This window comes from Schistocerca gregaria, chromosome 3 (genome assembly GCF_023897955.1).
Source record: "Schistocerca gregaria isolate iqSchGreg1 chromosome 3, iqSchGreg1.2, whole genome shotgun sequence".
Taxonomy (NCBI): Eukaryota; Metazoa; Arthropoda; class Insecta; order Orthoptera; family Acrididae; genus Schistocerca; species Schistocerca gregaria.
The window spans coordinates 474,619,109-474,646,747 of NC_064922.1; the positions used below are offsets into that span (position 1 = coordinate 474,619,109).

At 40.2% G+C, this 27,639-nt stretch overlaps 2 protein-coding genes across 3 annotated transcripts in view; one reads left to right on the plus strand and one right to left on the minus strand.

Moving 5' to 3' along the window:
• LOC126354998 (FAST kinase domain-containing protein 5, mitochondrial) overlaps positions 1-4,153 on the plus strand; it is a 43,490-nt gene extending 39,337 nt beyond the window's left edge. The window contains exons 3-5 of one of the 2 annotated variants that reach the window (XM_050005118.1): positions 2,720-2,870; positions 3,475-3,704; positions 3,788-4,153. In XM_050005118.1, the coding sequence (XP_049861075.1) occupies positions 2,720-2,870; positions 3,475-3,704; positions 3,788-3,892 (486 nt within the window). In that variant the 3' untranslated portion in view covers positions 3,893-4,153. Of the gene's footprint in view, positions 1-2,719; positions 2,871-3,474; positions 3,705-3,787 lie in introns of those variants that run through there. The other variant, XM_050005117.1, reaches the window with a different exon arrangement.
• The window catches only part of LOC126354999 (mitochondrial ornithine transporter 1-like), an 82,245-nt gene that overhangs the window by 5,605 nt on the left and 49,001 nt on the right, over positions 1-27,639 (minus strand). The gene's annotated exons all lie outside the window — the stretch shown is intronic.

The following is a 27,639-nucleotide window of genomic DNA, read 5'->3' on the forward strand; positions in this document are numbered from 1 at the left end:
GTAGGACATGTTCAGAGGCATCAAGGTGTCATCAATTTAGTACTGGAGGGCAGCGTGGAGGGTAAAAATCGTAGAGGGAGACCAAGAGATGAATAGACTAAGCAGATTCAGAAGGATGTAGGCTGCAGTAGGTACTGGGAGATGAGGAGGCTTCACAGGATAGAGTAGCATGGAGAGCTGCATCAAACCAATCTCAGGACTGAGGACCACAACAACAACAACAACAGAATTTATATTTGTTTGTAAGTCAACAATAGAATTTAAGTTAAAAAAACAATTGCTGATTTCACTCTGTAATGAAAGTATTAACTAGGAATAGTCAAACTAAGTTATAAAATCAATTACATACATAAAACTAAGCACAAAATTATATCTGGTGTTATTTTCTTTAAAACTGAGGGCCAACCTTTCTCTTTTATGAAAATCAGATTATACTCATTTATGTTAATGCTAATTAAAATGAAACAATGCATTTTAAGAACGCAGATGGCAAAAAGTGGCAAAACAAGAGGGGAAGTAAAATTATCCTGGCTTGCTTCCACACAAAGGCACTACCACATTTTGCAGAGTGATGACAGCTTTTGGTCTGCAAACATGACTCTGTGGTGGTATACACTATGTCTCAGTATTCAGTTGGATTTTCTTCTAACTGTGACATCCAGGAACGTTAAGCTTCTGGCATCTTCATTTTCATAGTGAATATTCAGAAGGCAGGAGTTCAAATGCTGGAGAAACATCACACTGATCTGGGCTTGCATGCCATCAGCCATCGTCACCAGCAGAAAAGTGTACTGTGTTAACTTTAACATAGTATGCGAGAACAATATCAGACACCAATAACCTGCCTCATCAGGAACAGTTGTTACAACAATCGGCAAGTTAATGAAGTATCAAAAGCAAGAATCGCAGTGAGACCAATGACAAGGAGCAAGAAAAGGAACTTGCTTTTTTCCCATTTAGAGGCTCTGTGACAGGTAAAATAAGCCACCTGCTGAAAAGGCACACAATCAAATTGACTGCAGATCTGCATCAAAAATCTGGAAATTACTGAGATCAGTTAAAAATGCAGCAGTTCTCAGAAAACCAGGGGTTTACAAAATACCTTACATTGGACAAACAGTGTGCACTGTAGAATAATTTAGGGGAAAGATCATGATAAATTTTGTTGCTCGTACTAATCCGGGAAATATGCTTCAGCTGAGCAGGCACTAGAAACCAGTGCATGGAGGTGCAATCCACAACTTCAGGAGCGCTAACATCATCATAGGGAGATGAACTGCTAAAATCTCAATTTCTTCCTGAACTTTCCAAGCAGCAGTAGCATTTATCTTGTTGTCCTCGATGGGAACGATTTGTCTAAGCAACCCATGGCTTTGTACTTCATAATCATTTTCTTCACAGCAGTATTTGTCACAGGGTCTTTACCTGTTCAAATACCCATCTTATGGCGGTAGGTACATAAAGCTGCAGTATCAGATTCTCCATTCTGACAGCAAAACTTCACTAACAGTTCCTTTCCTGGTAAAGTCAACATGCCATGATTGCTGGCCCATCTGACTCACTCTCTCACTACAACTCATTATATACAGGGTTCTCATGTGACATCACTGGTGTTTTGCTGTCCAGCACCATCTGTTGGCAAGTTTCTGCTCTCGTTTTTGGTTTCAGTGAAATCCCATGTCATTTTAGGCATGTGTGTCCAGTTTTACCACTTCACCTACATTATCCTGTGAACTTGTGCAGTTTCAAATGTTAACTTATTTTTTGGTCACCCTGTATATGCAGTTACATACATTAACATGCAAATATGCAAAAATCTGAGCTTCAGCATTATTGTCCCCACCACAGTTGGTCCATCAGGATCATGTTTAAGAAAAACAAATACTAAGGTGGAAATAGGGTGGAGAAGTGTCCCCTTGGCAGATGTTAAACTTCCCATGCTGATGAACCTTCTTGCCATAAAGTGACAATATGAATGTGGTGTAAACTTGAAATGACTGTTCAAGGCATTTTGATATCTTGACAGACTGAACAGTGGACACAAGTTTCTTTCTCCCATTCATGATTTGGTGACGTAGTGCTAGAGCGCTTCTGTCGTACTGTGCTGAGGATGGAGTTTAACTTTCACCTTCATCATGCTGATAGCTGTATATAGCAATTTCCTGTGGTCAAAAAGTGTGTTGAGAAAGAGGTTTCCAATTAAAAAATAATCTGAAATGATCATGAGGACAATAGAAAACTTTTTTGAGTAGTTTATACAAGGTTTTGAATTAGAACACAAAAATTTCAAACCATTTCAGTCTATGTGTTAGCCAATTTAAGCTCACTGTTTTTATAGTCAAAGATGATAGCTGTTAACATATAAAAGATCGGACCTTCAAGATAGAGAACTATATGCAAATGGCCTTAAAAAATTGACATAGATGCTGCAGCATAAAATAGTGTAAACTTCCCAGAATTAATGTTCACTCTTCAGTGTCCAGTCCACTGTTGAATGAAAATTCATTCCAGAAGCAATCCCCTAGGTTCTGGCTAAGGCTTTTCTTGACAATAGTCTTCCTGCTAGGAGTGCTAATTCTGTGAGTTATGCAGAGGGACCTCTGTGAAGCTTAGAAAGTACAATTGGTATTGGTGGAAGTAAAGCTGTAAGAGCAGCTTGTGAGTCATGCCTGGATAGCTCATTTCTTCTATCAGTGTTCTTTTGTAAATACTGTTGCAGAGTAATACAAAGTGGACTCCATCGAGGGAAAGAAGAAGCCATAGCCAAACAGACAAATTTATGCTTGAAGTGATGGACAGTCTTGAAGAAATTCTTGGAGGACCACATAATTTACATGCTGTACATATTCTGCCACAGTATGAGAGAGCAGGTAAGGATGACAAGAACAACTTCAGAAAATACAGAGTCTCCCACATTAAATTGGTATGCCTCACATACCAGTTAATAATCTCTAGTCTAACTGCTTGTGAAGTGCCAATACTGTCTTGAGATGCTTGCGCACACCACTGGCATTTCTTATAAACAGGTAACTACATGTTTTTAACATTACTGTTTTCTTTTTTTAGTTAGTTCATTGTTACTTGAATCTTGGGCGTGAGGCGTAGTGGTTTTATGTGGGACACCCTGTATAATTAAAATCAAGAGGAGACAAACTGGCTGACCAGTACTTACTTTCAAGAGAAAAGCACTGCCCAACCATTCAGTCTCCTCCTAATCTCTCAAGTGAACTTCCCTGGAGATAATGTATTTATTTCTACATGGTAAACTCGTACGCTATTTATGGAAAATATTATTAAGTTGTAGGAAGAATGTTGTAGGGTAGTCACAAACTTAATTGTATATTTAAAATCAGTACTAAGCATGTGTTGGAAGTATAATTGCTTAAAAGCACTGCATAGTATCATATTAAACCCTTAATAGAGTTGTATTGTTATATATTACACCACTGTCTTTCTTTTATGATGCCTTAACAGATATTGTCTTTGGTATTGACAACAATGGAAAGCCAAGTAATATACCTGCTCACTTCAAGGAACTTCCTCTTCATCTTGTGAAACCACCTCCAACAAATGAAGATCAAACTTTGTGGTACGCTGTTGTAATTGGAGGATGGAATTTATTTATAAGAGGGGAGGACAGACCTGTTGGTGCAATAGTTACCAAAATTCGACAGCTTAAGAGACTGGGCTACAAACCTACTTTGGTAAGTGACATGTATATTGATTTTTTGAATATGCCAGAGACTGACTTCGAAAAAATATAAATGTATTTTTTTCTTTTTTTTAGGTATCATGGTTTAATTGGTCTATGATGCAGTCTGAACAGAAGAAAGAATTTATTAAAAATATGACTGCAGGAAAACAACTTGTTAGAAGTATTGGACAGGGTTAAATTTCATACATACCAAAGCTGTGTAATTTATTTTTGTACATTCAACATTTTTAATGAAAAAAATTTATGTAATATAATTATTTATTTAAAAAAGTGAGATGTTCCACGTCAATGAATTGATGCATACAATTAACCTAGTGCTCAAATGTATGGTAGATCGATAAATTTCAAAATCAAACAAATTAGCTGTTGCAATGTTTTGTCAGGTATGTCTAACCTTTCCTTGATGTAAATACAACCACTTCATCTTGGGTTTTCGTACATTATTGTTTAAATATAGGGGCGTGGCAGGGGGGGGGGGGGGGGGGTAGTCTCCCTGAAGCATAATATGCAACATTGTACATCAGTTAATCTTTTCATTTAGTATTCATCTCATCTGGTGCTTGTGACTACTCATTGAAATATCGAATGAGCAAGGTGGCTATGATTACAAAGTGTCATCTGCAGTTGGTCCATTTATCCCACAGAAGTTTAGGTACTTCAGATATTTGTGTGTCACTGTAGTGGGTTTCCTCAGAGCAACATTTTCTATGACAAAACCCAAAATCAGCCTAAAGTGGAGATATGATCAACTTAAAAAAACCACCCCTAAGAAGTCTAGACATCCCTGAACAAACTGCACACAGGAACAAAAGGATCCAAAGCAGATAGCCTAGAATCTAGTCAATGCAATTGTGATGTCCAGACAATCTAACACATGTATTCCTATCCAGATTAGCCCTTACAAAGTAACCACAACCTTTAGTATCTCATGCCAGCAAGTCATAATATAAACCTACCATCTAGATCTGTAGTCTGCAGATCCTCCATTATCTTTCTTGGAGGGTACTTTGTGTACCAATGTCACTTCCTGCCTTTCTTGTTCCAGTTGGAAATAATACATGAGAAGAAAAGTTGTTCCTAAACTTATACCTCGGCTTGAATGTATGAAGTTTTTCCTTCGTATCTCATTGTGAGATATGTTGTGGAGGAATCAATATAATGAACTGCCAACAGGCCATTTCTCAAACCTCACTGTGATTTAGTTTTTTGCTTACTGATGAACCCAATCCAGCTGAAAGTGGGCTTCATTGCTAAACCAAACCATGAATGTGCATACTGATTTAGCCTATATCATGCCCTGCAGCCAGCCGTACATTTTGAATGTCCTAACACAATTTTGAATGTCCTAACACAAATCGTTCAGAAGTTATTACGATTTTATTTCATTTAGTTCAATAATTTTCACCCTGTATATCTCACATTTGACAACTGATATGTACATGGGCATCTTAACAGGTAACCAGATAGCGGGTAAGTGAAAGCAGAATATTGACTACTAAGTAGTCTTGGCGTGGCTGCTTTGTACACCTATCACAACCAATCATGTAATGTGATTTTGTAATTGTGTCTATGGAACACTTTGGTGTTGCCATGGTCTCATAAATTACTTGTTTTTGTCACATAGCTTCAGTGCTGCCTTTCGCCATACAAAGTGTAACTCATTCGTATACTGATGACCCAAAACATTGACCATCTGCTTAACGGCATGTGAGTCCACCGTTGGAACACAGTACAGCTGTGGTTTTGCATGGCATGACAAGTCATTGGTAGATTTCCAGAGGTATGTGGCATCAAATGTCTACGAACAGGTAAGATAATTTCCAGAAATTGTGGACCTATCGTTTGCGGTGTGGAGCTGGTGCCCGATAGCATCCCAAATGTGTTCCAACAGGTCCAAATAAGGCAACTTTGATGACCACACATCAACACAAGTTCACAGCCGAGTACGTCAAACCACTGTAGCATGACACACACACACACACACACACACACACACACACACACACACACAGAGAGAGAGAGAGAGAGAGAGAGAGAGAGAGAGAGAGAGTTATCTTGCTGGGACATGCCATCAATCAGGGAAGACATCTGCATCAAGGCATGCAGGTGGTTGGCAGTAACATTCACTTAGTCAGTAACTGTCATGGTGCCTTCAATTACTACCAAAGGACCCATGGAAGGCCAAGTGAATGTTTCCCATAGCATAATAGAGCTCCACTAGCTTGCATCCATAGCATGGTGCATGACTCGAGCACCTATTTGCCCTGGACAATGGCACATCGGTCACAACCATTGACCTTCTGTAACAACAGAAGATTCATCTGACCAAGTAGTAGGCTTCAATTGATTTACGTTCAAATCTGAATGGCCCCTCCCCTTCCAATCATAGTTGATGATGCCATGGGGTCTGCTGCAGAGACCCATGTTCAATAATGTGTACTGAATGGTGTGCTCCAAAACACCTGTGCCTGCACCAGCATTGTAATGTGTCACAGGTTGCTGCCTATACTGGTTTACAGAGCAGACAAGTCTCTGATGTGGGCATACAATACATTGTTGCTTACTCATGATTTCACCACCCTTCAAGTACTTTTCTTAGATAATCACAGTAATAATCTACAAACAGTTGACCACCTTCATTGTTTTCAGAATGCTTGCTCCTATGTGCAGGGCCATAACAACCCTCCCCCCGTCATAGCTGCTTGCTTATATCAGTGGATTTCCTCATTTGCGGCCTGTATCTTCAGTATGATGATTTCTCATTCAGCTCTGCTCGACTTATTTACAGTATACTCTCAATTATTCAGGATAGTGTGGGGGAGAAGTAGTATGAATTATAGCGATCAAACATGTGCTCTTTGTTCAAAAGAATATCCAAGTTCTGCGCATAGGTACTGTAAGCCTATTTATTTCTTAAAACAGTCTGTGATGTTGGTCTGCTTCTGAGAGGAGTTTACGCTTTTCCACATGGCATTTCAAATTTATCTTGCAGCAGTAATGTCATTGTAATGAAACTCCCTCTGGCCCTTATAAACCGGAAGAATAGCAGCACATTGCAAGTAGTACAGTGACAATGTCACTGTCTTCATCCCCACTTTCACATTCATTTTCCTCTTTGTTGTTTTGTTGTGAAGCAGCAGTCACAATGTCACTATCACTCAAGTACTGGAAGACAGCTTCATATGCATCAGTCTTCAGCCACTCATTCAAGTTTCTTTTTTTTTTCCATTTCCATTGATGTCTTCAATACCATTTAAACCCATTTCCAGATTCATTATTTGTACAGTTGTTATTTCTTCATCACTGAAACCTTGAAAATCACTTTCTTGTACATCTAAAAGAATTTGAACTGAGCTGCTCTTCTTGCACAGTAAGTTTGTGAGTTCCACGACATTGTTTGAACCTGGTTAGCCATGTAGATAAGGCATTAAATTCTCCCTCTAACCCTGGAGCTTTATGAAAAAATTTAGCTTCTTCGGCATACATCACACCTGAAAGAATGACACCTTCTGCTCGTTTTTAGCTAAACTATTGCAAAAGGGCAGCATCTAGTTCATCAGATGTAAATCTCTTCATGCTTTTTGTGCAGATGGTCCAGAACTAGAATCAAATTTCCTGACAATATTGTGTATTTTATGCTTATTCTTTCTAATGCCCTGAACAGTCTGCATTCCAGTACCATAACCAGCACATAGTTTTGCAGCAGTTTCCCCCTTCTCAAATCATTCAGTTAATTCAAATTTTTGTTTCAATATCAACACACATTCTTTCATTTCTCCATCATCTCTTTTACAAATTTCTTTTAACTTTCTTCACTGACAGTTACATGCTGATTAACATCAGAAAATTTGAGTTTGTCTTTGTTTCACATGGAAAACTGAGTTTGTTTTGGATTCACATGGAACAGGCTTGCTGATAACAATGGACAATGGCACTCTGTTATTATGTAGCAGTCACTTAAACAGTGAAAAGGGCACTTATTTTCACGTTGTGGGTTGATTATTGCTGTTTGCTGGAGAAAAATATTGCAAATTTATTTTATTTTATGCATGAATAATATGCCAACCAGAGAATCCACACATTAATAATCAAGAGTACACTGTACATTTCTTACCAATTCAAATGCCCACAATGCCACCTTTACACCTAACAGCAGGATACTGGCAAATCCCATTAAGTGAGGAGTCTAGGAAGTATACGGCATTTTTGTTCAATGGCAAATGCTACCATTACACAGTGGTACCATTTGGCCTAAATACTTCTGTTTCAGTGTTCATACGGGCTTTAGATGAAATTTTAGGGAGTGCACTTAGTTTGTTAATCACAGTTTACATAGATGACCTATTAATTGCTACAAGGACATGGGAAGAGCACAGGGAGTTATGCAACAGGGTGTTCAAAGCTTTAATTAAAGGAGGAATGACCCTGAACCTGCAAAAATGCGAGTTTGTGAAGAAAGAAATAAAGTTGTTAGGTCACTTAGTAACACCAGAGGGAATTGAAAAGGATCCTGATAAAGTCAAAGCAATAAGAAATTGTCCAGCTCCCAAGAATAAAAAACAACTAAAGTCGTTTATAGGACTTTGTTCCTTTTATCTTAAGTATGTGGATGATCAGGTGTTCAATAGCCCACATCTGAACAACCTACTTAAGAAGAACAGTGTGTATATATGGACTGAGGGATGTGAAACAGCATTCAACCAGCTAAAAGACAGTTTGGCTAAAAACATAAAGTTACGGCACCCTGATCTGTGTGAACCATTCCACATGGCAACAGATAGTTCAGATTATGGATTGGGAGTATCCATATTTCAGGAGGTAATGATAGATGGGGAAAAAACTCATAGACAGATAGCATTTGCGAGTAGAACCATGTCTAAGTACGAAAGAAACTGTACGGTTTCAGAGGAGGAGCCTTTAGCTATAGTATGGGGTTTAAGGAAATTTCAACTTTTCTTATGTGAAAATAAGACTGTGGTCCACACAGACCACAAAGCTTTAATATTTTTGAAGGACTGCAGATTGTTACATAACAGGTTGACCCGATGGGCACTGTTTTTACAACAACTTGATATAAAGATCAAGTATGTTAAAGGGAAAGAACATGCAATACCAGATGCTTTATCGAGATTACTGGAAGGTTGTGAGACACTAGAAAGTGTAAAGAACAGGGAAGATGTTTTTGAGGTGAATTATTTCAAAAAAGTGGAAGGAAGAGAAAAAATTTGGGAAATATGTCGGAATATGCGAAGGTATCAAAGTGATAATGTTTCACTCAAGTCGGTAAAGGTCAAGTTTGACAATCCGGATGCATAAGGGCTTCATATAAAATACATAAAGGTGTACTGTATCTTCAAAGATTAAGTAATCCAGGGAAGTGGAGAGTATGTTGGCCGGAACAACACACTGAAGTGCTGATAGATTATGTTCTCTTGGCATATGGTCATTGTGGTGCACAGAAGTGTACCGATAAGTTAGATGATTGCATTACCTTTAACAACATGGCACAAAGGGTAGCACAGAGAATAAGATCTTGCGATCTGTGCCAAAAGGCGAAAGTAACAAATGCCACTAATCAAGGGCCCATGCAATCAATAAGACCTGATGAAGTATTAGAAATAGTAGCAGTAGATATCTTCGGACAATTACCAAAAACCATGTGGGGTTTTGTGTACATATTTGTAGCAGCTGAACTTTTCTCAAAGTATATAAAGCTGTATACCTTGAGAAAAGCTACTGCCAGAGCTGTGTATGATAAAATGGCGTGTGATTATTTTGTGAAAGTAGGGAAGCCAAAGAGAATACTATCAGATAATGGTGTTCAGTTTTGCTAAAAATGTGGAAGGATGGGATGACAGAAACAGGTAGAAGTGGTACATATCTCAGCTTATCACCCATCAAGTAATCCAGCAGAAAGATATATGCACGAGATAGGTCAGTTATTTAGGACGTACTGTCGTAGAAACCACAAGAAATGGAGCATGTACGTGAGTGAATTTGAAGAAATCATGAATTCATTAACAAATGTGAGCACTGGATTTACTCCAGAAGAAATCCTGAAAAAGACAAGAAGTAAAACTCTAGTAGAAGACCTACTAGAATTTCCAGATAGAGTTGAATTAGATTGTGATAGTAAAAAGGACTTAGTAAAAGACAAGATGAGAAAACAAGCAGATGCGAGAATTTGTCATCACGACGAAAAAGTAAGGAATCCTAAATTCAAAATAGGTGATCTTGTTCTTGTAAATCACATGAAAAGTCAAGTGAAATTAATAACGAGATCAGCACACACACACACACACACACACCACCACCTACTCCAGTCCTGTAACCCGGAAGGTGTACACGATCAAAGGCAGAGCCACGTGTGAAAGCACCCACGTGGTTTACCAATTGACCTGCGTACACTGTGAAGCTTTCTATGTGGGAATGACCAGCAACAAACTGCCCATTCGCAGACAGTGTTTGTTGGTAATGAGGATCACCCTGTGGCTAAACATGCCTTGGTGCACGGCCAGCACATCTTGGCACAGTGTTACACCATCCAAGTTATCTGGATACTTCCCACTAACACCAACCTGTCAGAACTCAGGAGATGGGAACTTGCCCTTCAGTATATCCTCTTTTCTCGATATCCGCCAGGCCTCAACCTCCGCTAATTTCAAGTTGCCGCCGCTCACACCTCACCTATCTTTCAACATCTTTGCCTCTGTACTTTTGCCTCGACTGACATCTCTGCCCAAACTCTTTGCCTTTACAAATGTTTGCTTGTGTCTGTGTATGAGCGACCTGCCAGCGCTTTTGTTTGGTAAGTCACATCATCTTAAAATAGTGTCCATAACCAATGTGAATGCTTATTATTTAGAGTACCCATTAACAGGCAAACGCATGGGAGTAAGAAACATAGTGGATCTCAAAAGGCATGAACCACAGATTCTACCAGATTGAAAATAAATAAATAAATGTTAAAGTAAAGCAATATGTAAAGCGTTTTGTTTCTTTTGTTCTATGTGAAAGGTAAATGTTCACTAAAATATGTTGCAGTATTCTAATGAAACTTCTAGTTTAAGTAGAGACTAAAACAGATAGGGAAAGACTGAGCTTTTAAGAAAGCCTTAATAGATGTGTAAATAAGTGTTGTGGAAGAGGTAGAAAAGTGAGGAGGTAAAGTGTAAAGGACATGCTATAAAGTAATAGGCGCATAACATGTGTTTTACTTGCCTGAGATAAAAGAAGTGTATTTAAAGTTTTTGAAAAAAAAATTGTTTAAAGTGTACTGTGTTTAGAAGTAAGAAAATTGGAAAGAGTATATGTAAATCATTTATGTAATGTTTAGTCGTAAAGAGAGAAAGAATTGGTGTTTTAATTTTAAATATGTAATATAAGTGTGGAGGTGTACCAGTAAGAAAGGGGAAAACCCTTTATAAAAAGCTTAACGATCATTTTCAGATTCATTATAGGAGAGACTTCTTATTGAATTATCACTGTTAGATACTTCAATAAGAAGTGGGGTGTGTGTAACGGAACTGAAATGATGGTAGGCTGCCAGTAATTTGGAGCCCGAGCGTCGGAAAGGGCGCGCTGGTGTGAGACTGCCATGGAGTGCACCCTGATACCATCTATTGGCGAAACCAGGAATTATCGCGAGCATGACACCAGCGGAAAGGCACCACCACGCTATCTGTCAGACTATGCACTAAGATCTCGGACTCAAATGTATTCTTTTTCTTGTTAATTGTAAGTTATTACTGTATAATTTAATGTTGTTAAGCGCTAGTAGTAAGTATGGTGGTATGAACTCCAGGGTAATAAATATAGAATTTCTTAAACATTAAATGATTTTGATAAAAATGTGGTAGGGGAAGGCCCCACTCTTGGTGATATGAGCGTCGCTCGTGGTAGCTGGAGACACAGGGACTGAACAATAGAATGTTCTGGGTAGTGTCGACGTGATCAGACGTGTGTAACTGTGCTCACGCAAAAGTGATTGTGCAACGGCAAAGAGGCTAATATCGTCGACATTTGTGGAGGAAAACACGATAAATGGTTATCGAAGTCGCCTCTATGCCACTGGGGCCGATTGTAAGAGTTCCTGCACCCAGATTTTATGGCGAACATGCAGTAGCTTATACGAGTGCTACGGCTCGTGGTTCCAGCCGCCATTAAGGCCATGAGGCGTGAAGAGTTGCGTTATCCACATACATCCCACCTCCAGCAATGGCACGTCTACCCAAGGCAAGACTGCTTGTAATTGTTAATTCGAACTTTATAGAAATGTAAAAGGAGAATACCAGTTTTTCTTTTTATGCAAGTACAGAGGACAGAATACAGTTATGAGTAAAATTACGACACATGTTGTTCATTGTAAAGTGTAGTAACCTCAAACATAGTATAATGGAATCAGGCTGAGGCCACCATCGCCTCTTTCATTTACAATTTACAATTCTCTTTGTTGTAGAATACTTTAGTGTATAAGAATGTTGAAAAGAGCGATGGTCACACCGGAATGAGTAGCCATTTTATAGTTAACTTGATTTTTTCTGAGTAACTTTTTAAGTAATGTCACTTAAGTAATTCTATATCAATTGTTCAAAGAGTAATATCCACAATCATTACATAAAGTTGAAGGATAGAATTTTGTTAACCCAAGTTGCATAAATAGCCTTGGTAGTAATTACCAAGTCAGCACACAGAAATTGAAAGAGCATTTGCTTGGTTGAATCACTTTAAATGATAAGTTATAGTAATATTCAAAATGAAGTTTAAATTCAACTCAAGCCATTTCACTTTGAAACGAGCCAAAAATTGATTTATTCTTTTGCTCCTTCAGAGCTGGCGACCGTAGTTATAAGTATTTTCAGGAGGATTCGACGGTAAGTCTGCTGCTCTCATTGTGCTGATAGGATTATCCACTGCTGCTAGCAGTGATGATTGGATACATAAGCTCACTACCAAGTTAAGTGGGTCAGGTAGGCAGTGTTACCATGTGAACTGTAGGCCATGGATCGAACCCGTTCAATCATCACAGCTCTTTGGGAAATAGTCCGGTTAGGAGTGTGCTGTAATCATTAGGTAAATACTGGCGAGTAACGGTCAAAATGTACACATGAATTTAATAGCTTATCAAGGTCCAAGTAGCACATAATTAATGTTGTGCAATGGCGAGGGTAGGAGCGGAGTAAAAGTGAACTGAGCGTGTGGCAGCTGTGCTGCATTTAAATATTAACAACTTGAATTCACTACTACCTCCTACCATTAGGACTGAGCTACTTACTGTTAAAATACGTAGCAGTAAGTGCAAAGGCGTGACAGCTACAAGTCCGTATTGGTGATATACATATGGAATTAGGAAGCGGGTCATTCCGTTAGTGGAGGGGGTTAAAAAAACAGAGTCAGTTGAGAACATACCCTATTTACTGCTGGAAGGATTCGGCAGTTCGGTCGCAAGCTGTAGGGTGCAGCAAACTTCTAGCAAAGAAACTATCTAACTGGTACCAAATGAGATACCTGAGAAAAAAGTTTGCTGATAGCTAGTAGGCTAGCCATAATAGTGTTGCAGGACAAATTAGGAGTAGAGAACCAGGGCACAAGTATAGGGTGGTTATACTTAAATTTTCGTCACTTGGGAGAAACACCATCCCCCCCTCCCATGGAAAAATGAGTGATTGTAGAGCCGTTTGTAAGGACAAGAGACAATAAACAAACAACTGAAAGAAACATTTTTACTTCCACATGAGAGGGTAACATTTGTTAATTGAATATATTATTTGTTTTCCAAGTTACAAACATTGCTGAATGTGATGCCCATCTGTATCCACAACAGCCTGGAACAGCACTAAAGACATCATTTCACAATTGTTTGCAGCACTTTTCAAGTGGTGCATCATGGAAAGTTCAAGTAACTTGACAGACCATGCACTGCTTGAAGATCACACAACAGGTGCAGCAGTCCCAGGCACTGCTACAGTAACTTAACAAACAGCGGCCCAATTATCCATCAGCTTCTCACAGGAGCAACTCCCAAGTCTCAAAATAATTAGAACTTTGAAACAATGTTTGTCAACCATGAGAAGACCTTTCCGTATTCCTTTAATGCAACAATCCTCGCTAAGAGCATCAGCACGATTATTATTTTGATAAAACAGCTTTACGAGTAAAGCCCTTGTCCAGACCCATGTCGACTGTCTGCAAATGATACTTATTTTTAAACACTACATAACTGTACCAGTACCAGTGCTTTGCAGCAAGTCATGGCGTTAACACTACTAACAACGCAAATCCTGTGCACATTGTTGAACATCATTCCTATATAGCCCCCAGGGGGCTAGCCAGTCTGGTGGGTTGTTGCTTGGCTACTATGGGTCCCCAGCCTTTACAGCACTTTTTCCCTTCCGTACTGCATGTCTATCCTCTTCCTGTTCTTTTTCCCCTCCATTGGGGAACAGGTATGGGATATTATTGGGAATGTTCTGTATTCTGTTGCTGACCTGCGAACAGTCTCAACTTCCTTCTTGCCTCCTTTTTTCCTTTCTTTGTTTCCCTTCTCCTGTCATTCCTTCGCTTCAGCGTTTGAGGATCCTCTTTTTTTTTCTTCTTCCTCTCTGTGCACTCCTGAAGGCCGGCCTACACGTCTGACGCATAATAGGTGACTGGGTAATGCATAATTCCCAGCCCCAGGTCGACAGGTAGGGTTCACTTGTACCCCCTGGTACAGACCAGGCCCAAGGAGGGGCGATTGTCTGTGCTGTAACCTTTCCAGATTGCCCATTGGTCCCTCCCTCAGGTGTTCGGGAGGTGTTACCTGAGGTGTGAACATCATCCCCTTTAGGGTTCTCCCAGGGCCTGCCAGAGGGGTGCCCTCTTGGCCGTCATTCTTAACCAACTCAACCTCTTCTGCCTCAACACTGGTGCACCCACTTTCCTTCCTGACTTCTCGCACACCTATTCCAATTTGGACCTACCCTTGTGCACTGCCCAACTTGCCCCTCGTCTTGAGTGGTCTGTTCTTTCTGACACCTACTCGAACGACCACTTCCTGTGTGCTCTCCGTCTGCTGACTCCTACCCCATCCACATGCATGCCCAAATGGCAGCTTACTTAGGCTCACTGGCAGCTTTACTACTGCCTGGCAACCTTCGCAGAACAAGATTTCCTCAGTTGTGATGACCAAGTGGTTGACTATCTCACAAACATTATCCTCACTACTGCAGAACAATCAATTCCTCTCACTTCCTCTTTACCACATGATGTCCAGTCCCTCTGTGGACTGAGACGTGCCACGATGCAATTTGCACACGGAGACGTGCTCTCTGCGTTTTTAACCACCACCCTACGCTGGAAAACTGCATTTGTTATAAACAGATGCGTGCAAAGTGTCATCAAGTTCTTTGGGATAGCAAAAGAGCTAGTTGGATTTCATTCACTAGTTCTTTTACCAGTTCCACACCTTCCTTTGTTGTGTGGGCCAACCTCCAACGGATCTCTGGAACCAAGATCCATTCCCCCATTTCCTGCCTTACAAGACCGAGTTTTCAAGGTGCGTGTGGGTTCTGCTTTGTTGGACACCTTTATTCAGGAAAATGGTGTGCCTCAGGGTACCCTCCTGAGCTTCATCCTCTTTGGTATCGCCATTAACCCTAGCATGGCCTGTCTTCCACTGGGCATCTTAGGCTCCCCTTTTGTTGATGATTTTGCCATCTATTGCAGTTCTCCAAGGACCTGTCTCACTGAGCGGTGTCTTCAGTGCTTCCTTGACCATCTTCACTCCTGGAGCATTTCCAATGGCTTTCGCTTTTCCAATGACAAAACCGTCTGACTTTCTGGCTGCGCAAATGGTTTCTCCCGCCATCTCTACATCTTGGGCCTGTTGCCCTTCCATTCATTGACGCTACGAAATTCCTGGGTCTCATGCTCGTTAGGAAACACTCTTGGTTCTCCCATGTCTCTTACCTGGCAGCCCACTGTACACAGTCCCTCAATGTCCTCTGTGTCCTCAATGGTACTTATTGGGGTGCCAATCGAACCCCCCTTTTCCATTTGTACCAGTCCCTTGTCCATTTGAAACACGAATATGGGTGCTTTGTTTATGCATCTGCACACCCATCCCTTTTATGCCTTTTCAACACTGTCCACCATCCTGGCATCTGTTTGGCCACGGGTGCCTTTAACACCAGCCTGTTTGAGAGTCTGTATGCTGAAGCTGCTGAACTACCACTGTCCTACGGCCGTGACTTTCTCCTCAGCAGATATGCATGCCATTTGCTGCCGTGCATGGCCACCCTTCCTATGCCTCCTTCCTTGATGATTCCATAGATATTCAGTATGGGGCTCGTCCCTCTTCCCTGTTACCTCCTGGCATCCACTTTCGCCACTTGCTGCGGCGTATGTTAACCTTGGCCTTCATTCACTTCCTAAGGACACTACTCAAGCCTCAGTCTATCACCTCTAGTTTCACGACCTTCGCATGGAACTTAGAGATAGTACTTTAGTATACACTGATGGCTCTCAAACTGACTGTGGGGTCGGGTGTGCATTCGTCATAGGCACCCGTGTCTTTTGATATCGGCTTCAGGCGCACTACTCAGTATTTACAGCCGCACTTTTCGCCTTGTATCAGGCCATGGAGTACATCCAGCGTGACACACCCTTCCCAATTGTGTCCTCTGCTCAGACTCACTCAGCGCCCTCCGAAGTCCTGTGCGCTGTACACTGCTCATCCCTCAGTGCAGCGGGTCCAGGAAAACTGTCATTTGCTCAGTCTTGGTGCAGCCGTTTCATGTTTCTGTGAGTCACTGGTCATGTCGGTCTGCCAGGAAACGAGGCTGCTGACGCTGCTGCCAAGGCTGCAGTTCTCTTACCTCAGCCCATGAGTACCTCTGTTCCCTATGATGATCTCTGCATTGCCGTCTGTCAGGCGGTTGTGTCCCTTTGGCATCGCCTATGGTCCTCCTTTCACAAGAATAAATTCAGCTACTTAAGCCTCTCCCAGCACCTTGGACGACCTCCTCTCGGCCCTCCCGCTGGGAGGAGATTATTTTAATTCGCCTGCATATTGGGCACTGCCTTTTTAGCCACCGTCATTTGCTCAATGGCACTGCCCCACCACTTTGTACACATTACGCACAAATTTTAACTGTCTGCCATTACCTGCTGGAATGCCCTTTTTTTACTAATTTACGTTCCATCTTGGGTTTGCCATCTGATTTATCAACTGTTTTAGCAAATTATGTGCGGGCTGTTGCCCGAGTTTTACTTTTTATCTGCCAAAGCAATATGGTGAAGGCCATTTAATTTTTAGTTTTGGATCTCCATTTTTATGGTGTTTTTTTAGCTCTTTTTCAATGTGCCTTGTTTAGATGTCTCCTATTCTTTCCTTTAAGACTGATATATAGTTGTTCCCCTTGTCTCTGTGTGTGTGTTCTATAGTTTTGACTTGGGTGTGTATGACCTCAGCTGTTTTTTGCACCCTAAAACAAAACAAACGAACAACAATTCCTATATAGTTGGATACCTATATGGTAAGTAGTTTTTCATCTACATTGGCGCAAATAGCAAAAGTTTAATTATAATCACCCCATATTTTGAAACCAAGTGCTAGTCTTAACCAGGAGACAGAGGAAATAGTGAATTGTAAGTATCTTGAGAAAGAGGCTCAGTTGATCGTATTAGGTGGAGCAGAAGACAGCTTGGCTAAAAGACAGAAATTATAGCATTAGTGGTGACCTGAATGGAATAGGAGTATCAACTTCACACACAAGTGTGAGTTTGTGGATGTCCTACAACAATCCTGGGTTTACATTGCTTTGAGCTGCTTTTGACTGAAATGAAATCTCAGATGAGTGCAGTGCCTGTTGCTGCAATTGAGAGATGAGGATGTACTAATCATGGCCTACACATGAGTAAGAAAGGTTGGCTGAGCTTCTGCAGGAAATGTTGGCGGCCACCGTCAACCAAAGTAAGATCCCTGTGGTTACTTGTGTAGAGGGATATCTTTCTTATGTTGTCAAGACTACACACCACAGCCATGCATCGTGCCACATTTACCTGCCCGAACCCGGATGCAGCAGACCGCTCCCTCCTGCTGCCCACATTGAGGGTAGTGGAGCTTAACTGTACCAGCAACAGAGTGCGCAAGCCGCAATGTGCTGTCGAGGCCCGCAGCTTGTTTGGTATCTGGGCACAAATGATTTAATAGCCCCAATGCTTTTATAACACTTTACATTTCACCTGCACTACATCCAAAGGGCCGATGAAGCTTTTGCACAATGGGTAGGTCCAGTATGCAATGTTAATATATTTTACACTTTTCTGTGAATTTAAAAGTTTTCGTTATGGAACTGGCTGGCTCAACCCTTCCTCAGAATTCACTGCAGATGATCTGCCTGCTTTATACATGACATAACTTTGAAATCAGATATCACATGGTAAAGACAGTTTCAAATTTCTTTCGCTGTGAAGTTTGTTTCTGGATTTATTTTTTATACACATGTAAGAAGGAAAAGCCTTCCTGCACTGTTATGTGGACGAGACAGGTAATACTCTTGTTACCGCTTTATTTGGTAGCATTGGAAACTCCATCTTTAAGCTTAGCCAGAAACTTATCAGTGACTAATATTTATTTTCTGTAACTTAGACCCTGGAAGTTTCAAGTAGCTGCTCGTTTAAATTTACACTTCACGTGGATTCCAAAATTATTGTCTTTTCCAAGTGATTTGTATCTAGTTGTTATTACTAGACAGAGCAGGTAAATAATGTTTGAAATTTTTGCAAATCCCTTCAAATGTTTCTTAATTTCATTTTTGAAATTTTTGTCTGAAGTAAGATGAATTTCTACTATGAAATTATGAAGGGAATTAAAGCACTCAATTTGATTGAAATTTAGGCAGATTTCCTAAACTGCAAGGATTTTAATGAATGATTCATACAGCCTTGCACATTACACAGGTTTGTGTTTGGTCTGTGAAGTAACAAATTTCAACTGTTGATTTTTTAACAAAATTTCTGTGAAATAAGCTACAGTCAGAAGCCAGACTTGCCTAGGGAAAGGTATACCCGGTGAGAAAAAGATAAGTGTCTTACAATACAAGAAAAGTTGTGCTGTGATATAACCATCTTACATCTGTATTAGTCAAATACCTAGGTTAGTGTTACAAAAGTTCACTAATCAATAGGATGGTAGGATGAACATTAATAAAATTGACTATTTTCACTGCATCGTAAAGCACAAACGTTTTTCACATCCACCTAACAATAAGTTGATTTAATAATTACAAGCAGTGGTGGAGATTTGAATTAACATCTTGTTGCTGATGTTACAGCCATCAGTTATTTTCATATAAGACCAGAGGTGTAGTAATGTGTCGATAAATACTGTGTGATGTAAAAACAACTGCTTGCAAACGGGCCACAGAGATGCAACAATGTGTCGCCTAGTAGGTGTGCTCTTCACAAGCAGCCAAGCTGCATGGACACCCACTTGGGTCCCGACGGGACATTGCACAGCCTGGTGGGCCTCGGCGCAGCTTGACTGGCTGACTGGGCAACACGAGTCTCACCCAGCATTCACAGCTACGGTCCTGTGTGGGCTGCGCAGGCTCAGTGTGTGCCTCTGCTACACACACCATTGTCAAAAATGTTAAAATAACAGGAGAGCCCCACAAAATGCTTTAGAATGTACAGGAAACTAAGGTTAGCTTATTTAATCAGAATCGGAAGATTGAGTGATGAGGTAGGATTTCTTGTCTGGAAAATATAGAGCACTTTCACAAGACTGATACCCTGTACCTATTTGAACACCAGATAACCCCGAGGTTAAATAAGTTAAATGTAAAAGATTACATCTTACTCATGTGGAACTAATATGGGATGGAGCAGTTGTTACAAAGAGACAGGCAGATGAAAACGAGATAGACAGAAAAGTAGGTAAATTACTTATTGTTTCAAAAGTAATCACCATAACTGTTGATACATTTAAACCACTGTGAGACAAGATGCTCAGTGCCTTTATGGAAAAATATTTGTGGCACCATGATTGTACCCAGGCGTTCACCTCTTTGTCTGAAGCAAATCAACGGACATTAATGTCTTTCTTCAGGGCTAAAAAACTATGAAACTTGCATAGGGAGCAATGAGGACTGTATGGTGGTTGTATAAGGGCTTCCCAACAACACTTTTGCAGCATAGTCAAAACAACCTTAGTAACATGTAGGCAAGCATTATCCTGCAACAGAATGATGCTGACCGTCAACATAACTTGATGTTCGGGCTTGATGGCTCACCACAATTTTTGCAAACTGTCCATGCACTGCCGTGTGTTGTCGTGGTTCTGAGTTCCAAAAGTTCAATGAGCAGCAGGCCCTTGCAGTCAAAGAAAAAGGTTGGAATGACTTTCCCAGAACTGCTGTGCCTGTTGTTTTGATTACACTGCAGAAGTTTTGCTGGGAAGCTCTTGCACATCCTCCATACAGTTCTGATTTCTCTCCAGAGGTGATTTCCATATTTTTAGAGCCCTAAAGAAAGACATATATGGCCATCAAATAGCTGCACAAAATGTGGTGCACTCCTGAATAGTCATGGTTCTGTAAGCAATGAAAAAAATTTTTCCCTGAAGGCACTGACCATCTTGTCTCATAGTGGGAATCATAGAGGGAGACCAAGAGATGAATACACTAAGCAGATTCAGAAGGATGTAGGTTGCAGTAAGTACTGGGAGATGATGAAGCTTGCACAGGATAGAGTAGCATGGACAGCTGCATCAAACCAGTCTCAGGACTGAAGACCACAACAACAACATGGAACCTTCAGTGCGTAAGTCGTGCTTGCACTTGGCCAATTTCTTTCATCTGTCTTATTTTCATTTAACTCCTCCTTATATATTAACTCTTAGAGACCTGACCTTTTTGGGGGTGGGGGGAGGGAAGAAAAATTTTTAGTGGTAATGCTCTCAGGTGATATTTTTAATGATTTTAGATGCAAGATTTCTACAAAAATATGTATTTGTTTTCAAACCTTATTCACTAAACTTTGAACATGGCTTCATTTTATGGACTGAAATAATTAGTTACAAAAAATTCTTTATTGTAATTAATAGTAACATGATCATTAAATTATTATCATGCAAAATAACAATAACAATATTCAATTGTACAGTAGAATATAGCAAACCAAACACATCTATGTATTCTTGTGGTCACGAGCAACTTGAGCACTGCTGCATTGACTTGCTGATATTTTCAGAGTGATGCCCAGCATTCGACAGCACTTGCGCAAGGTTATAGTTTGAACATCCACGAATATATACCTAGGTTTCCACTGGGAAAAAACACTTGTGTTGCAGCAAAGATAAAATAAAAGTTAATGTACAAATTGTTGCCAGAGAGACTGGAAGTGTTAAGACAGAACACAAGTTCAAAAATGTTGAATAAACTAGATTTTATAGAGGTCTATGTATGTAAATTACTACTGAAAAACAATTCGTTTCTATTACAAATGTGTACATCTCATGGGAAATTTTGTCCTATTTATGGGGCATATGGATTCCGTACTGTGCTATCTGTCTGACATCAACAAGCAGTTAATAGTCCGTGATGGTCTTAATGCACAGTTTCTAAATGATTCTGATAGGAAAAATTGTCTGGCAGCCTTATTTGGATCCTAGTCTTTGATCTCAGTAACTAACTTTTCAAAAAGGGTGGAAACGACAATAGGACTCTGTGTAATTGACACTATTTTCTTTCATAGAGCTCAACACAAGAATACACTATTTGATCGCACCTGTACAAGAGGGATTAAAGCATCTTGTGAAATGAAAAGGGAATTATATCTGTTGGTAAGAACAAGTAAAGATCCTGCATTGTTTGAAAACTACAAAAAGTAGCCAAAATTATTAAGGAAGATTATTAAAAAATCGAGGAACATGCACACAGTATTTGAAATATAATGAAATATGACTGGACAGTAGTACATAGAACAGGATAATATCATAATTGATTTAAATGGAGGGTACAAGCTGCTAAACCTTGTAAATCACTGGCGCTCTTGTTAGTCTAGGGGCAGACCTCTTCTTCCTAAAATTCAGTCAGTTTACATTAACAGTAAAATAGTTACTGATGACTAGTCGGAACTCTTGACACCTACTACGTTGGACATTGGTGCCACTAAAAAAAAAAAATCACATACCCAACTGCCAATGATTAAGTTTTAGAAAAATAATTTGCTGTCCCAAAAATCACTCACTAAACTTTTGACTGGTGATCAACCCAAATTGTTAGCCTAAAGTAATGAAATGGCTTGAGCCCCCAATATAATGGTCATCAACTCCCTATATAAAGACTGTTCACAGCTATAAAATTACTGAACTATCCTCAATAATAAACTGGACAATCGACACAACAATTCACTGTCCTAAATGCCAATTAATTACGACATTTAAGTAAAATGCCCAAACTCTATCTGAGACTAAGTCCAACTCTGTACAAAATAATCATAGCCTGAACATTATGGGAATATTTCTAAATTCCACAGAATGTGAACTATTTTAAACACCTAACAAATGCAACTGTACCATCATTCACACCCAAGCAGGCACTACTTCCGTCACTGTGTCTGCTGCCCCTCTATACTGAGTGACCTTGAGGAACATGGCCATCAACCCTCCAAAGATGCAGTCATTCCCTCCAGAAAATTGTCCACAGCTCAAGATTTAGAGGTTAACATTGCTGCTTCTGGATCACAGGGTCCTAGTTTCAATTCCTGGCCAAGTCAGGGACACCCGGGGACTGGGTGTTTGTGTTGTTATCATTCGGGAAAATGGTGAGACTGGACTGTGAAAAGATTGGGAATTTGTACAGGCAGTGATAACCACACTGTTGAGCGCCCCACAAACCAAAATCATCATCATCCAGAAAACTTTAGCCCTTCTCCAAGCATTGGCACCCTCACGCACAAAAAGACCACACGCTGAGATGTCACATAAGGGCCTCATATGATCATCAGTCCATTTATACAACTTTGGATACACAGGTTTGATTCAATTCTGTTTGCACCATTAGCTGCAGGCTAAAATTTCATACTATAAACATAATCAATAATAATTTTTTAGATGCTATACTTTGTCTTCAAGTCAAAGTTTAAATACTTACAATTTGTGCTTGCAATGATTAGAAGTGTTTATTCTCTCGGTACGTATACTATGAATGGTACATACAGGGTGTTTCAAAAATGACCGGTATATTTGAAACGGCAATACAAACTAAACGAGCAGCAATAGAAATACACCGTTTGTTGCAATATGGGACAACAGTACATTTTCAGGCAGACAAACTTTCGAAATTACAGTAGTTACAATTGTCAACAACAGATGGCGCTGCGGTCGGGGAAACTCTATAATACGATGTTTTCCACATATCCACCATGCGTAGCAATAATATGGCGTAGTCTCTGAATGAAATTACCCGAAACTTTTGACGTGTCTGGCAGAATGGCTTCACATGCAGATGAGATGTACTGCTTCATCTGTTCAATTGTTTCTGGATTCTGGAGGTACACCTTGTCTTTCAAGTGTCCCTACAGAAAGAAGTCACAGGGGTTCATGTCTGGCGAATAGGGAGGCCAATCCACGCTGCCTCCTGTATGTTTCGGATAGCCCAAAGCAATCACACAATCATCGAAATATTCATTCAGGAAATTAAAGACGTCGGCCGTGCGATGTGGCCGGGCACCCTCTTGCATAAACCACGAGGTGTTCGCAGTGTCGTCTAAGGCAGTTTGTACTGCCACAAATTCACGAAGAATGTCCACATAGCGTGATGCAGTAATTGTTTCGGATCTGAAAAATGGGCCAATGATTCCTTTGGAAGAAATGGTGGCCCAGACCAGTACTTTTTGAGGATGCAGGGACGATGGGACTGTAACATGGGGCTTTTCGGTTCCCCATATGCGCCAGTCCTGTTTATTGACGAAGCCATCCAGGTAAAAATAAGCTTCGTCAGTAAACCAAATGCTGCCCACATACATATCGCCGTCATCAATCCTGTGCACTATATCGTTAGCGAATGTCTCTCGTGCAGCAATGGTAGCGGCGCTGAGGGGTTGCCGCGTTTGAATTTTGTATGGATAGAGGTGTAAACTCTGGTGCATGAGACGATATGTGGACGTTGGCGTCATTTGGACTGCAGCTGCAACACGGCGAACGGAAACCCGAGGCCACTGTTGGATCACCTGCTGCACTAGCTGCGTGTTGCCCTCTGTGGTTGCTGTACGCGGTCGCCCTACCTTTCCAGCACATTCATCCGTCACGTTCCCAGTCCGTTGAAATTTTTCAAACAGATCCTTTATTGTATCGCTTTTCGGTCCTTTGGTTACATTAAACCTCCGTTGAAAACTTCGTCTTGTTGCAACAACACTGTGTTCTAGGCAGTAGAATTCCAACAACAGAAAAATCCTCTGATCTAAGGAATAAACCATGTTGTCCACAGCACACTTGCACGTTGTGAACAGCACACGCTTACAGCAGAAAGACGACGTACAGGGTGGCGCACCCACAGACTGCGTTGTCTTCTATATCTTTCACATCACTTGCAGCGCCATCTGTTGTTGAAAATTGTAACTACTGTAATTTCGAAAGTTTGTCTGCCTGAAAATGTACTGTTGTCCCAAGCATATTGCAACAAACGGAGTATTTCTATCGCTGCTCGTTTAGTTTTTATTGCCGTTTCAAATATACCGGTCATTTTTGAAACACCCTGTAATTTGTATGTGATTATGTCTTCTCTTTCTCCATTGCTGTTAACTTCATGCTTCCTCAGCGAAATTTAAATGATGGGAAGAACGATGCAAATTTAACATTAAAAAATTAAATAATAAAGCTTGACATCTAAATGGTGTGTGGGATGAAAAGTAATGGCTGCCAACAATTACTGCCATGCTGTCAGCGTACCTGTGTTTATTAATTTGCCAATTAAAATGTCTCTCGTAGCTTAATTTTGTTTGATACCTTGTGCTCTCCTGTGCTCATAACGGTTCCCACTGCAAATGTGTGCAATATATACGATGCAATTTGAAATACTCAATGGTTTCCAGACACTGATGTCATGCCTGGCCCACCATACTGCCAGCTATGGCACTGCTGCCGGCTGACTAGTGGCGCAACTCTGGCTGCACTCACTGTGCACACACGGTTTTGAAAGTTACACTCAACGAAACAGAATCTCAGTACACAGATAGGACTTGGTATGTTATACAAAGTACTATAAGTGATCAGTTGAAAGTAGTAGGTATCTTTAAAATCACTTCTTACACATCGTTTGAAATATATGGAAAAGCAGCTCAAGAGAGAAATTATAGCAGAATGTTGAAAAAGCAGCTCATATAAAATTCAATACGAGTGTCTCGCCCACTTTATCTGGAATTAAGTGAATTATATGCTCTTTCAAAAAATAGCTCATCTGGATTTGTTGGTATTTCCAGCATAGAACTAAAGACTTGTTCCCATACAATAAGAGCCGTAGTTTGTGAAATATGTACAAGTAATGCATCACTAACAAAGGGGTTTTTCCAGATAGATTGAAATATGCCAGTATTAAACAACTCTATAAGAAAGCTGATGGGAGATATGTTAATAACTACCACCCCATTTCACTAATAACATCATTTTCAATTTTTTTGTGAAGGTAGTGTAGCCTACAATAGTAACCCTCCTTAGCAAAAATAATATACTCAGTATATCAGTTTGGATTTCAGAAGAGCTGCTAAACTGCGAATGCTGTTTACATATTGTAAAAGCATTAAATAACAAAATAGCACTGGCTGATATTTTCTATGACCTATCTAAGGCATTTGAATGTGTCAATCATAATATCCACCAAGATAAACTGTGGTGTTAACCAAAACAATGCAGAAAGTTGTTCTTTCATCCAGTGTAAGCAGGGAAGGTACTTCTAACTGGGAGAAATCTTTTATGGAGTTACATAAGGCTCAATCTTACATCCATGTTGTTTCTCGTATATTTAAATAACCTTCCGTTTAAAATACTGTTCATTCTCCTTCTTGTTCTTCTTCTTTTTCCTGGCCTTATCCCATATTCTCATAGGATCGACATTCATCAGGATTTGCAGTATCAGTGGTAGTGGATGACGGATGCTTTTCCTATGTAGTGATTGTGGTTGAGCACTGCATGTTATTCTTACAGCACCCTCTCGAAAGACAGAATTTGAGTACCTCATATGTCAGTGTTTACTCTGATCCATTATGAAAATGTGAGAACATTTTGAAAGTGTTTGCGAATTGTGTAACTGAGGCGCAACGTGGGTGCTAGCCCACTAGTCTCTTAGTCGGATGTGGAGAAACCACCTAAAAACCACATCCAGCCTGGCAAGTGCACCAGCCCTCATCATTAATCCACCGGAAATATTTGATCTGAGGCCAGCACAACTCCCTGAATCCCAGGAACAGTGTGCTAACTTGAGGCTATCAGGCGGGTCTTCCATCTATACAACAAGCAGAATTAGTTTTTTTTGCAGATGGCACTAGTATTGTACATCCGTACAGCAACAGAAAAACTGGTAAATAATGTTCTTAAAAGTATTATAGAGTGGTTTTCTACAAATGTCCTAACTCTAAAATTAAAATATATACAACTTATTCAGTTCTGCACGTCTAGATGTACTATATCAATAATAAGCATAACACATGGTGAGAAAATAATGAGGATGGAACCTTCAAAATTTTATGGTCTCCATATTGATGAGAACTGAATTGGAGGGGGAAAAAATATTTGGGACTCTTAAAATAATAGTGAGTGAGGTGGTCCAATGGTTAGCACACTGGACTCGCATTTGGGAGGACGACGGTTCAAACATGTATCTGGCCATGCTGGTTTAGGTTTTCTGTGATTTCCCTAAATTGCTTCAGGCAAGTGCTGGGATGGTTCCTTCAAAAAGGCATGGCCAATTTCCTTTCTTAATCCAAGTTTGTGCTCCATCTCTAATAAACTCTTTGATGATGGGGCATTAAACACTAATCTCCTCCTCTTCTTCTTCTTCTTCTTCTTAAAATAATTTTGTTTACCCACAATTCCACTTTGAAACATTAAACATCTTGGGGAGAGTTGGTTGGTTGTTTTGGGGAAGGAGAACAGACAGCGAGGTCATCGGTCTCATCGGATTAGGGAAGGACGGGGAAGGAAGTCGGCCGTGCCCTTTGAAAGGAACCATCCTGGCACTTGCCTGGAGTGATTTAGGGAAATAACGGAAAACCTAAATCAGGATGGCTGGACGCGGGATTGAACCGTCGTCCTCCCGAATGCGAGTCCAGTGTCTGACCACTGCGACACCTCACTCGGTCTTGGGGAGAGAGAAATCAGTAAGTTCACACATTTTACAATTCTCATTCAATGTCATACGGAATGTTCTAGGGTAACTCACCTTTAAAAAAGAAAGTCTACATTCCCCACAACTGTGCTGTAAGAATAACATGCCATGCTCTACCTTAGTCTTCTGTTTAAGGTCTTAGGTATTTTGACTACTGTTTCACAGTATATTAATTCCTTCATTAAGTTTGTTGCAAATGACCCACTGCAGTTCAAAAGAAAGAATGCTATCCATAAATAAAAAAATACATTCATTATTCCACATACAAGTTGTCTATAGCACAACAAGGAGTGCTGTATGCTGCCACAAAAAATTTTGACACTTCCCCAGTAATATAAAATGTCTGAGAAACAGCGAAGTTAGATCTGAAAATAGACTGAGGAAGTTTCTGTTTGACAACTCTGTTCCATAAAAGAATTTCTGTTTTGTTGGTATCTGAAAGGTGGTGCACAGAAATTACTAATTCATATTTGCAATAAATAAAAAAAACTTGGAAATGGTCATCATGTAGTCATATTTATGTGTAATGTGAATGTAAAATTGACTCATTCCACATCA